At 34.3% G+C, this 12504-nt stretch overlaps 1 protein-coding gene across 1 annotated transcript in view; it reads right to left on the bottom strand.

Moving 5' to 3' along the window:
* KTN1 (kinectin 1) overlaps positions 1 to 12504 on the bottom strand; it is a gene marked incomplete at its 3' end in the record, with an annotated part of 75524 nt that overhangs the window by 20381 nt on the left and 42639 nt on the right. Inside the window, exons 30-33 of the mRNA XM_084240278.1 lie at positions 12293 to 12327; positions 10435 to 10525; positions 8396 to 8482; positions 4198 to 4287 (exon numbers count right to left, since the gene is read on the bottom strand). Of these exons, the coding sequence (XP_084096404.1) occupies positions 4198 to 4287; positions 8396 to 8482; positions 10435 to 10525; positions 12293 to 12327 (303 nt within the window). The remainder of the gene's footprint in view (positions 1 to 4197; positions 4288 to 8395; positions 8483 to 10434; positions 10526 to 12292; positions 12328 to 12504) is intronic.

The following is a 12504-nucleotide window of genomic DNA, read 5'->3' as shown; positions in this document are numbered from 1 at the left end:
GGGCTCTCGCTATCTGCCACTGTGTTGGTAAGTGCCGTGAGCCTGGACTCGAGCCCGTAATAAACTCCCTTTTGCATTTGCATCAGCTGTCTTTGGATTCTTAGAGGTTATGCTGGCCGAGTCTGCTGATCTTGGGCACAAGAAGTCAAACTTTAAAAACAGAAAACCGGGGCCTCCTTGGTGGCACAAGGGGTTAAGCACCGCACTATGAAGCAATCCGCATCCTCCGCAGCATGAGTTCTATCCCCGGCCACCAGGGAACAACCCACATGGCGAGCAGACTTCTCCTGACTCGCCTGCTGCTACCCTCAGCAGTGTACTTCAGTCAATCTGCCTGTTCTGTTCCCCACTCTGTCTCTGGTGAATCCTCTCACCCCTCCGCATCTCTGGCCTATACCCCAGCTCTTGTATGCATAAATAAATAAATCTTAAAAAAAAAAAGTATTCTGAGTTCATAAACTGAAAACTCAACTAACAATATTTCCGAGAATTTCAAGTTTTGTCAAAGTACTCCAGGGATTCTAAAAATACTTCAAAAATTAAGTATGTTTTACAACGTTACAAAGTGTTCTTAAAAAGCATAATGAAACAGTTATTTGTTGAAATCAACAAAACTAAGTACTGGCAGGGTAGCTAATTTAAACACAAGATACATATAATAACTTTTATTTTAAATTTTGGAGTTATTCTAGATGTTTGCTGTTTCTTGATCCAGTTTTCAACTAATACAGTGTTAATTACTTTAAATCATTTCCTCTTAGTCCACTTTTTAAGTCATGAGTTAGCTTACTCCCCTCTGCCCTCCAGAAAAAAACATGAAATTTCAACTAACTGTTCTAATTTAAAGCTTTACTTATGTGGCTGTATTAGAATTCTCTATACTCTATTAAATAAGCATAAAAACAAAACTGGCTGGTAAGATTACCTCAGTTGAGATCTCTTCTATGCTGATTTAACAACAAAGGAACACCAAGCAGTAAAACATAATCTATTTCATGCATAAAAGCCCTTTCAGGGGCCTTCCCCTGGTGGTGCAGCTGTTGAGCGCAGGTCTGCGAAGCTGCCGGCAGCCTCTGCAGCACCAGTTCGATCCCTGGCAGCCGGTGAGGGTCCCACATGGCGCGACAGACCTTTCCTGCTGTGTCCGCTGCTCCCCTCAGCAGTATATTTTGTCACTCTACCTGTTCTGTTCCCCGCTCTGGTGAATTCTCTCACCCTCCCGCGCTTCTGACTCTACCCAGTGCTTGTGTAAATAAATAAATTTTTTTTAAAAAAAAAAAGCCCTTTTATACCCGCTGATTATATTAATTTATCTTAACACTGAATTTAATCAATAGCTTTATCCTATAAAGAAAATAACCTGTCATTTTTTTCCTATCTTTAAAAGCCTAAAATGCTATGTGCTAAGTACAACAAAGTTTAACACATTTCTTAAATACAGACTACATGCAGAAATATTCAATTTTTAGCAAGTGGATAAACAAAAGCTAAATATTAAACACCGTATATATATATTTATAGTGTCAAAAAGACATGGCTGCTCAGGATGAATAAGACAGCTATTAAGAATCAATGGTACAATACAAAACACAACAAAGCAAAAACAGACAATCATAAATCAGACACATACAGCAGGGGAGGAAGACAGGGAGGGATCAGAGGGAGGGAGGGAGGAGCACAAGGGACTGTGGTTATGGTGCATAGGTGCACTGGTGAAGAAAAGTCTATGGGTACTACACCTGAAGGGGTTGGGGGAAGCATATGTTGTTTAAAAATGAACAATGATGTAAAAAATTTTAAAAAATTAAAAATAAAAAATCAATGTGACATTAAAAATAAAATTCAATACTGTTGATATATAATTTTTAAGGAATGGAAATGATAAATCATTAAGTTTTGACTCAAAAATAAAACCATATAAATTCTCAAATTTTATTCCCAATAATTATTAAATATAAATTAGGAATAATGATATTAAATATGAACTATGTTAACAACAACCCCTTCTAGGTTCAAAATAAGAACAGCACTAGAAGAACCAACAGTATATCCATTATGTTGAGCCAGTAAGTTATTTCATCAATTCAAATGATAGATGAGTTCCACTAAATTTAGCACACCTAAATTTACCCCTCAACAGTTACAATGGGAAAAAAAATATTCTACTTCTTGTACAAGTTAAATGTATACTAGTAGATACAATCTACAAAGCAAGCAGTTAAACTCAAGAGTACAAATAAAACCGGCCATTAAGTTTATTTATACTATATCTACCATCTACAGAAAGAAGAGCCAAGAGTTTCTTGGAGAAATAGTTGAGCCCAAGTTCGGAGCAGGAAATATATATGATAAATCAGAATCACCTTGATACACCTGGGCCTCCTTGGGTGGTTTAGGGGTTAAGTCTCAGTGCTATCGCTACTGCAGCCCAAGTTCAATCCCCAGCCAGGAAGCTAACCCACATATGGGCGCTTAAGGCCTCTTCTGTCTTGCCCACAGCTACCCTTAGCATTGTATTTCGGTAAAATCTACCTGTTCTGCTCCCTATTCTGTCTCGTGAGCCCTATGCATAAATTCTTCTATGCATAAATAAATAAATCTTTTTTTTTTTTTTAAAGTGCACAATACTACCTATGTAAAGTAGCTTTGCCCTGACCCCAACCTACTCCAAAGTACTGTGCCTGAATCAGGCTTCTACTGACTACCAATTTACAGAAGACACAAAGGATACGGGAAAATCCTAATATTTATAGGGTTGCAGTTCAGCTAAGCCCATACTGGGAGGTTTTCCGTAGGGGCAACACCAGTCTACATTCCCACCAACAATGTATGAGGGTTCAGTTTTTCCTACATTCTCATCAACACTTGTGGTTTCTAAACTTTCTGAATATCAGACATTCTTAAAGGTGTGAGGTAGTGAACCCTACTTGCCTTTTGTAACAACATAGATGGAACTGCAGATTATGCTAAGCAAAAGTCAGAAGGAGAAAGACAAATATCAGATGGTGTCACTTATATGTGGAATATAGAGAAACAAAACGAAGGGTCAGATAAAAACAAACCAGTAAGAAATCCTAGAAATCTGACAGAATTGAGGCTATGAGATTTGGAGGGAGAGAGGGGAGAGGAAAGTGGGGAAGGGTAACAATGGTTTATGATGGAGCATTTTTGGTGTGGTAACATACACCTGAAGGGTGTGATCCTTTATCTCTTAAATCATACGTGATGTTGTAAAACGATACCTCAGTAAAAAAAATTAATACAAACTACAATAAATGTCATTTCATTAAAACAGACAATTCATACAAATAGAGAAATGTTAGTACTCACTAGATGTATGAAGTTGAGGATGTTTTCTATAATTGTAATAAATGGTTATTTTTAAAGGAATCTTTACTTCTTAGAAATGTACTGAAATATTTACAGATGAAATGCTCTGATATTTGACTTCCTTCAAAATAATCTAGGAAGTGCAGGGTAAGAGGTAAGACATAACTGCTTACCTATCAATGCATTCTATGTGTTGATAATTGCTGAAATCCAAATGATGGTGGATACATCAGACTTATTATGCTACTCTCTCTACTTCTGAGTGTGCATGCAATTTTCGATAAAATAAAAATTTGCACCACCATTTTAGGAAACTACATGCACACTCATTGGCCTTCTCTGCCTTCAAATGTTCCCTATATTAATTCTCTAAGCCAAAGCAACTTTTCTCCCCCAAGTAGTGCAGGTTGCTTCTTACTATCTTCAAGACTTCCTCAAGATCTGCTTGAAGAAGTTTGTAACAGATGGTCAAAATCTTTGAGTGTTGAAATGAAAAGAACATAGTTCATAGTATTGCATATTCAATTTTAAAAGTGTTCCTAAAACTAATAACAACTTAAAATTAAGTTCAATTTTTGAAAAAAGTCATTAAGAACAGATTGGTTTATTAACTATTATTTCTTTCCCTTTATATTCTGCTAGATATCTCATATGTATGTTTTGTAGAATACAATGAAAGTATCATTAGAATAAGCAGAAACAAATTTTGAACTCACTGTCTTAACTAAGTAAAAGTACCCTAGGTAAAAATGCAAAAGATCAAGGAATTAGTTCATCTTTGGGTGCACTATTGAAACCAAATGCAGAGTTCAAATGCTGATTATTCAAAAGTACCTTGATGCACGTCTAAAAAATAATTAATCTTACCAAATTAGAAGGGACAGACACCTTAGGAAATAATTTTTTGAGAACTTCCTTAGCTTCCAATTCAACAGCTTCCACATGTTGTTGTCGTTCCTAAAGCAGAAGATGAATCAAATCAAACTTACAAGATTACAGAAATAAAAAAACTATGGTCTTTTTAAGTTCTATGGGAGGAAAAGTCAAAGTATTCTAAAAAATTATTTTAGTACTGATTAATATTAAAATTTCCTATTTTAAAATGTCAAAATACTTCCATAAGAAAGTCTTCAAAATCTCTAAAGCATCAAAAATAATAAGTGATGTGTTATGTTAAGCAAAAGCATTGTCTAATAACAGACATTTTCCTTGTCATTAGAAATCAAGTTGTTCACCCTTCCAGGAACAATTAAGAAACAAAAAAAAAATACACTTCCTACAGCAAAATCTTTAAACTACATGTACAAAAACAAAAAAACACTTCTTATAACTGAAACTTAAATCACATGCAAAAAAATACGCATCTGAACAAAATAATTGAGGCTAACTGGCTGACAAATCTCTCCACAAAAATGCTTCATTGATATGGACTATGACAACATTAAAATAGCACTTTCACATGGCAAGCTTCAAGGTCAGGTGAAGTTACTAATGTTAATTGAAGTAAAAGAAAATGACCAAAGGGACTCCCTAGTGGCCTAGGGGTTATGTCTCAGTGCTATCACCACCACTACAGTTCAATCCTCAGTCAGGGAGCTAACCCACACATGAGCAACAGACCTCCTGCCTCACTCACTGCTCCCCTCAGCATTGTGTTTCAGTAGATCCACCTTTTTGGATTCCCTTGTGTCTCTGGTGAACTCTCTCACACACACACACCCCACCCCCCACCCCTGGACCTCTGGCCTACACCCCAGTTCTTCTACACATAATAAAAACCTGTTCCGCTTCCCTTGCGTCTCTGGTGAACCCTCTCTCTCTCTCTCTCTCTCTCTCTCTCTCTCTCTCTCTCACACACACACACACACACACACACACACACACACACACACACACCCCTGGTCCTCCGACCTACACCCCAGTTCTTCTGGCTGAAAATAAAAATTTAAATAAAAATTAAAAATAATTTAAAAATAATTTAAAAATAATTTTGATGAGTGGTAGAAGGGAAAGAGAAAGAATAACTGTAGAAAAGTGTAGAAGGGAAAGAGAAAGAATAACTGATAGTATATACTAGACTAACTCTGACACTTATGATAGACTCTGTCAGCTATAAATTTAAAGTATGACAAACAGGTCTAAATTTGTTGACTTTAAATCCAAGTATAATAAACATCAATTATTAATTCAAACCATGGTTTGTCAAAATTAGGGTAATGATTTGACCAGGCAAAATAAAAATCTAATATTCAAACTATCATTACATGATTTAAAAAAATTAGGACCTAATAAAATGCATAGCTAAACCAAGACAAGAAAATCATCTCAAAACATCTGTGAAATTCAGCAGGTAATCAGAAAGCAGGCAAGTTAGTGAGACTGCTATCCTATCAATCCCTCACTATTTGTAGTTGATTGCTGAAATCTACAATAGATTTAAGATGAATACATTTCACTTTTTAAAAATCTAGTGACATGAATAAACCTAAAGTTACATAATAAAAAGCTAAAGATTAATCATATTCTGTACACAGAAAAAGCTGTTACTTTATTAACTTTTACTGGCAGGATTTTAAAAAGATATCTAAATCGAGTGTTTTTAATAATTCATTAAAGCCTACTCTTTCTCAGAAATACACCTCCTAATTACGTAAAATAAGATACACTCACTCAAGGAAAATAATTAATTGCTAACGTAGAGTTACTTAAGAGAGCACTTCTATCACCTGAGCACAACAGTAGTAGAATAGTATCTAAAGAAAATCAGTTAGGAAAAAAACTGGACCAGCTCTTCTGAAAACTTCCCCAAGGGAAAAAGAATATAACTAAAGGAAGTCTCTAACTTATAATCAACAGGCACAAAGAAAAAGACTATTTTATTCTGTACTAACATTTTTAGGTATTAATAAAAAGCTCTCATTTCACTGTTACAGTTTGACTGTAGATTTCAGACACATGGGAAAGACTGATTATTGGAAACTGCATTATTTTCATTTCCTTATTCGCATTAACTAAATGTACTATACATGAAGTATCTTCCATGTGAGCCTGAGTCTGTCACTTAAGAATATTTACTATTTCAGGCCTCCCCGATGGCGCGAGGGGTTAAGCACTGCACTATGAAGCAATCTGCATCCTCTGCAACATGAGTTCAATCCCCCGCGAGCCAGAGAGCACCCCACAAGGAACAGCAGACTTCTCCTGTCTCCCCCGCTGCTCCCCTCAGCAGTGTATTTCAGTCAGCCTGCCTGTTCTGTTCCCTGCTCTGTCTCTGGTGAATCCTCTCACCCTCCCCACATTTCTGACCTGTGCCCCAGCTCTTGTATGCATAAATAAATAGGTCTTTAAAAAAAAAAAAAGAATATTTACTATTTCAAAAATTATCCTGGAAAATCATCCTGCTACATTTAAGGTAAATCAACTGTTATGTATTTCTGTCATCTGAAACACAAAGATGTTTTACTAACTCAGCATAACCTGTGGTACTGGGGCAGTCAACACTCTTTATTACCTAAGCTATCTGAAGACTTTCTAAATTCCATTAAAATATACAAAAGCTGAATACTATTCTTTTCAGATCCTTGACTATGCAACACCTTAAGCACTTGGTGATGAGTTTTGAAATATGGGTAAATTCTGATACTCATCACCAATCACATGAGGAAGCATGGATAAATTAAAGCTTTCTTTAGAATCACAATATGCAGAAATTTCCATGAAGGGTGGCATATAACTTCTTGCTAGAATGACAAAATGAAGAGATTAGCAAGTACTAGACACCCATTGTCACAACCAAATAAAAGTTAAAGGGTAGTTAGCGCTTACCAGTGAAAAACAAAGTTAAGAAACACTCAGGAGCTATGCCAAAACCCTCAGTGCTGACAGAAGTGACTGCAACCACTCACAAGGAAATAATAAAGTTCTACCTAGCCTAGATTTTTCTATTCCCTGGTCTAGAAGTCTCTGATCTCTACATCTGCTATCCGTCTGAAATTGAGATTTTCATGAAAATCATAGCCAGGTGAATAGGCACATAATTAAATACAAATCCATTACACTAAAAGAACTACAAACACAGTTGATGACAACTTTTTATAAAAGCTCTATGCTACTTTTAAAAAAGTCCTTCACGTACCACACAATAAGACTTGCATTGAATTTAAAATTCAATACATGATCCTGACACACAAATACTTATGAAATGCAAAGCTGAGTAACACAGCTAATGATCTTTATTAACCAATCCACAAAGTTCAATTTCTCTGCTTCACATTTATTCTTGGGGATTTTCAAAATGCTTGACTGAACTGCCAAAATCATTGCTCTCAATCTTTAAAAACAACTTTTCAATTATAATTCATCAGAAATCTTAAGCCCACAGAACACCTTGAACTCAGGGAGACTATCCACCACCATTTCAAAGACAGAAGGGGGACGGGTATGCATTTCAGAAGTACTTTATAAATTCTGGTCAAGAGAATTATTCTATAATTATATTTAATATTCCACAAACATGCATTTAGCTGTTTTACAAAACCTTTTAGTTTTAACTCCACTCCTTCTAAGGAACCAACCCCAGTGACATAGAAACAACTGATCCCTTCCCTATATTTAAGATTTTTCACATGGTCTGAACTATCTTGGTGTACCCTAATAACTAGAAGAGTTCACTGCAGGTACTCTATCCTAGGTATTTAAATGTGTTTTGTTAATTCAGTTAAGCTTTTTTTGGCTCAGAGTTTTCATCAAAGTTCTCTTAAACAATCCAATAGGCATACCCTGTCTGACAAGAGTTTACATGAGTAGCGAAGATCTTCTGAGACACTTCGGGTCAAAGCAGTAATCACCAAGCTCAAAACAATTATAACCCCCAAAACAGCATGCCCAAAATTAAAGCTTCAAGATGTGGATGAAAAAAGCAGAGATGGTAGAGATGACAAATGTAGATGATAAGGAGATTTTTATATTTAAATTGCAGTAAAATTAAATGCTTTAAGTCTAGTTTTAAAACAAGCTGCAGATTTTCTCTGTTCAGTGGACTGTTTCTAGGAGTTAGCATTACAACCTTGGAAGTCTTGTTCACTTTGTCCTGCAGCATTTTTTCAGTTGATGCCAATGCTTCCATTGCTTCCCAGTTTTTCTCCCGAAGGTCCTAATCATTTTTAGAAAGAATGATTTCAGTTTATCCATTATTGAAAGATTTTTGCTTTTTTATTTCATCAGTATTTTGCACTGCATTTAAATGCTGGTTACTGCAAAATTATTTCAATGGGAAAATATGTATATTAGCAAAAAAATAAAAAGCAATGTTTAGAAGTCTGAATGAGAAAATAAAGATGCCTGCTTCCCATGTTTTAGTATACACACCAATTATGCCAGCTTTAAAGCTATTACTGTGCACATGTGGGAAAGAAGAAAACATTCAAAAGTAAAAGCACACATCAAGACTACAAATATGATTTCAGGAACAGCTGATATTAGAGGATTAAGGACAGAGCAAATACACAAGTTTAGCAAAGAGTTTACAAGTGATTTTTAGACAAGGACCAGTATTACTCATGGATTTTCTACTGTAGCATAACTTTTTTTTCTCTAATTATGTCTTACTTAAATTAACATATTTCAAGTCTACCTAGGAGTGACACAGTAACTCCCTATGATTTTATATATGTTTTCTTGGCATGGCCAAATGTGTATACCATAAAACAACAAGACATTCTATGAGCTATGTGATCGAGGCAAAGGGGGAAATCGAAAACTATAAAACATATCCTCTTTGAAGAGTAATAGAAGCTATTGGAAATTCAAATCTAGATTTTAACAGCATTTCATTAGCAAGTATAAATAATAACAATGTTACAGTTCAGTCTTCAGAATGAGAGATCCAAACATCAAAAACAAAAAAATAAGAAAAAATAATCATCAATGTTAAATGCTCTTTTATATGCCTTGGCACCTCACATAAATTTTCATTAATCTCCACAAACCTAAGAGGTATTCAGCCCCACTTTATAGATGGGTAAACTACAGTTCAGGCAGATTAAGAAATTTGGCCAAATGAACAGAGCAAATGAAGTGGGAGAAGTAGAATGGACTGACAGCAAACTATTGGCCTCCAGTATCCTAACTCTTTTCACAAGCTCAATGCCTCTAACATTACAGTTGCTACTTCATAATACTGTCATTATTATGCCTTACTCATCTCAGAATCCTGATAATATAACCAAGTTATAATGTTATCAGTACCCTGGCAAATTTACCTCAGGTTCGGCTAAGCAATGCTGTTAGTCATATCACACAAGCACACAAAGGGTAATTCACATACCTAATTTTGACAAACTCAGGATGTAGGAACATGTCAACTCATTGTATTAACAAACACAAACTTTGAAAATTTTAACTTAGAGGAGAAAACACATATCAATTTACTATTAATATCCCTCTTAGATTTCAATAATAATTTTAGCTTTGCTCAAGTCTTAGCAATCACACTTTTTTGTTTAAAAATTCCTTCTCTACCAAGAATATTTGGGTTCCACTTATGTCACCTTCTGATGAGAGAGAATATTAAAAATTCACCTAATTTCATTATTTGTCTATCAGTAAAATGATTAAGAGAAAAAGTTCTTATGTCACTATCTTCTCCCATTCTAGCATACATATATATGCAGGCTGTGAGGTCTCAAACATGCTTAATTACCAAAACTTGTATCATCTTCAGTTTAAAAAAGAAAGGTCTGGAAGACTTTGAAATTATCTTTGCATTTCAAATACTGAGCTGAACAAAATTTTTCCGAATGAAAGAGCCAAAGAAAATTTTAGCTAGGGAAAAAAAAAAAAAAAAAAATCAGAAGATGTAGTTACAGCTTCAATATTTGAAACGATATTCAGAACTACACAAATTGGTGATTTACATTTACTCACTTAAAAATATGATCTCCAATGATTATCCCTGTAATTCTTCCCAAAAAGTTACACACAATAGTACTTTCTTATGAACATTAAGAAATCTCAAGTAAGTAGATTAAAAGAAAAAATTCTGATGCATGAAATTTCAGTAAAGTAATAAAAAGAAAAGTCTTATCCTGATAAAAATTTACTTACATTGTTTTTCTTCCTCTGGTGTTCAACAGCATCCTTCAAAGAATCTAACTCCTTCTGGAGATCAGATATTTCTCTCTCTCTTTCTGAAATTCTAAACCAGAACATGAACATATATAGCAATATTATAGGTAAACAGGGAATATAACAGTTGTTACTACAAAATAAAAACAAATAGGTGATACTTTGAAAAATGTATTATTAGGTGAACTCTTTAAACTCAGCTATTATTATCACAAAAAGTCTACCCAAGAATTTTCAGAAGGGAATTTTAAATGCATTTTTACAATAGGACATGCTTACACTAGTACCAAAAAAAAAAATCTAACAGTTCATAAACATATGAACTGCTGCAGCTTCTTTTTACATAAGTCAATGAAGTAGCCATTTTTCAGAGAGCAAAACTGATATAAAGCACTCCCACCTATACATATATATTTTTCCCCCTGAGAATGAAAATGAAATAAATTATTACTTTAAGTGGCTAACCCACAATAGAAGAATGATATTAAAGTGAAGTAGGTGTTCTCTTGTCATTTTCATAACCACCTCAGGAGTCATTTCCTCATTCTGTATAATGAGTGACTTCTATCCCATAAATGCAGACAATAATGGCAAAGATTCACAACTCAGTTCTGTTACAGTTGAAAGCAGCTTGGGTAGAAAGTTAAATTACAAATCATTCTTCCTAAAAATAAGACCTTATATAAGGGGTTGGAAAAACTAGCACTGTGTGACCTATAGTCTGTTTTTGTATGATCCTTGAGTCAAGACTTTATTATAATTTTTTAAAATTAAAAAAAAAAAAAAACCCACTCAGAGACTTATGGCCCACTATCAGGTTTGTTTACAAAAAGTTTGCTGATCCTTACAAATCAAGACTCAATTTAACAGTAAACAATTCTAACTTAGTAAAGCACCAACTTTATAAATAAGCCAAGATGGAAGAACATTCAGATTACTTCTATCACCTAACATACTTAATGTAATTGACATTTAACACATTGAAACATACCAATTTAACTGAAATAACCTTAAAATGTAGCCTCTTTAAAAAAAAAAATAAGACAACAATAAAAGAAAAATGTTTCACTAAAACAAAAGTCTCCTTAAAAGAGAGCAACCATAAAGATTATGAGACATTTTAAAATGCAGACACTAAACCAAAATGTGCCTTATTCAGAATAATTTCACAGTATCACAAAGACAGCTGAGATAATTTAAGGTAAATTAGTAAAGCCCCACGTCAATTAAGTTAGATATTCTCTGAGTGCCTGAAAAATCAAACATGAAAATCTCAATAAAATATTCAAGGAAATCTAAACACCATAAAATGACACATTAAAAGACAAATATTGTATGACTTTACTCATTATGTGGAATATAAAGAAACAAAGCAAAGGAACAGATAAAATCACACCTATAATCTGACTGTAGAACAGAGGATACCAGATAGGGAGGGTTAGATGGAAAGCAAAGGTTGAAGGGGGACTAATGGATTATAGGAGACGACAATGGGTGCATATAGTGGTGGGTGTGATGTGGTGACATGTTTGAAGAGGTATAAACCTATAAATCTCTGCATCATATTACAGTGTCATACACCAACACTGCCATAGTAAAAAGTACAACTTAAAAAAAAAAGATTCTTTAGTTCAACCTAAAACATAGCTAAGCTCACTGACATGCAGCTCAAGAAATCCAAATATAACTGTAAAAATTAGGTGACCATTTGCTTACCTTACATTGCTTTAAATACTTAACTTACTTTAAAATGCTTAAATTGTTTAAATATTTGAAACTGTTTAGCACATAAAAACAGTTACCACTTCCCAAATGGTGAACCATAATTATTACTTACACTTTTAACAGTTCTTCATGAGGAGGAAAAGATGCCTATTAAAAAGAGTTAAATATCATTTCAAAACAAGGCTTTCTAAGACTTGAAAAAAATGAAAACTCTCCTTATATATAAATTAGGACAACACTAAAGGTAATATTACCATATATTCTAAATACCCATTACTAAGCAATTTTAATAAAAACATGTACAAATCTAAAATATACTGAGTG

The sequence above is a fragment of the Talpa europaea genome (genome assembly GCF_964194135.1).
Source record: "Talpa europaea genome assembly, chromosome: 8".
Lineage (NCBI taxonomy): Eukaryota > Metazoa > Chordata > Mammalia > Eulipotyphla > Talpidae > Talpa > Talpa europaea.
Note: the sequence above shows the minus strand (reverse complement) of the source record. Positions and strands in the feature narration are given on the sequence as shown.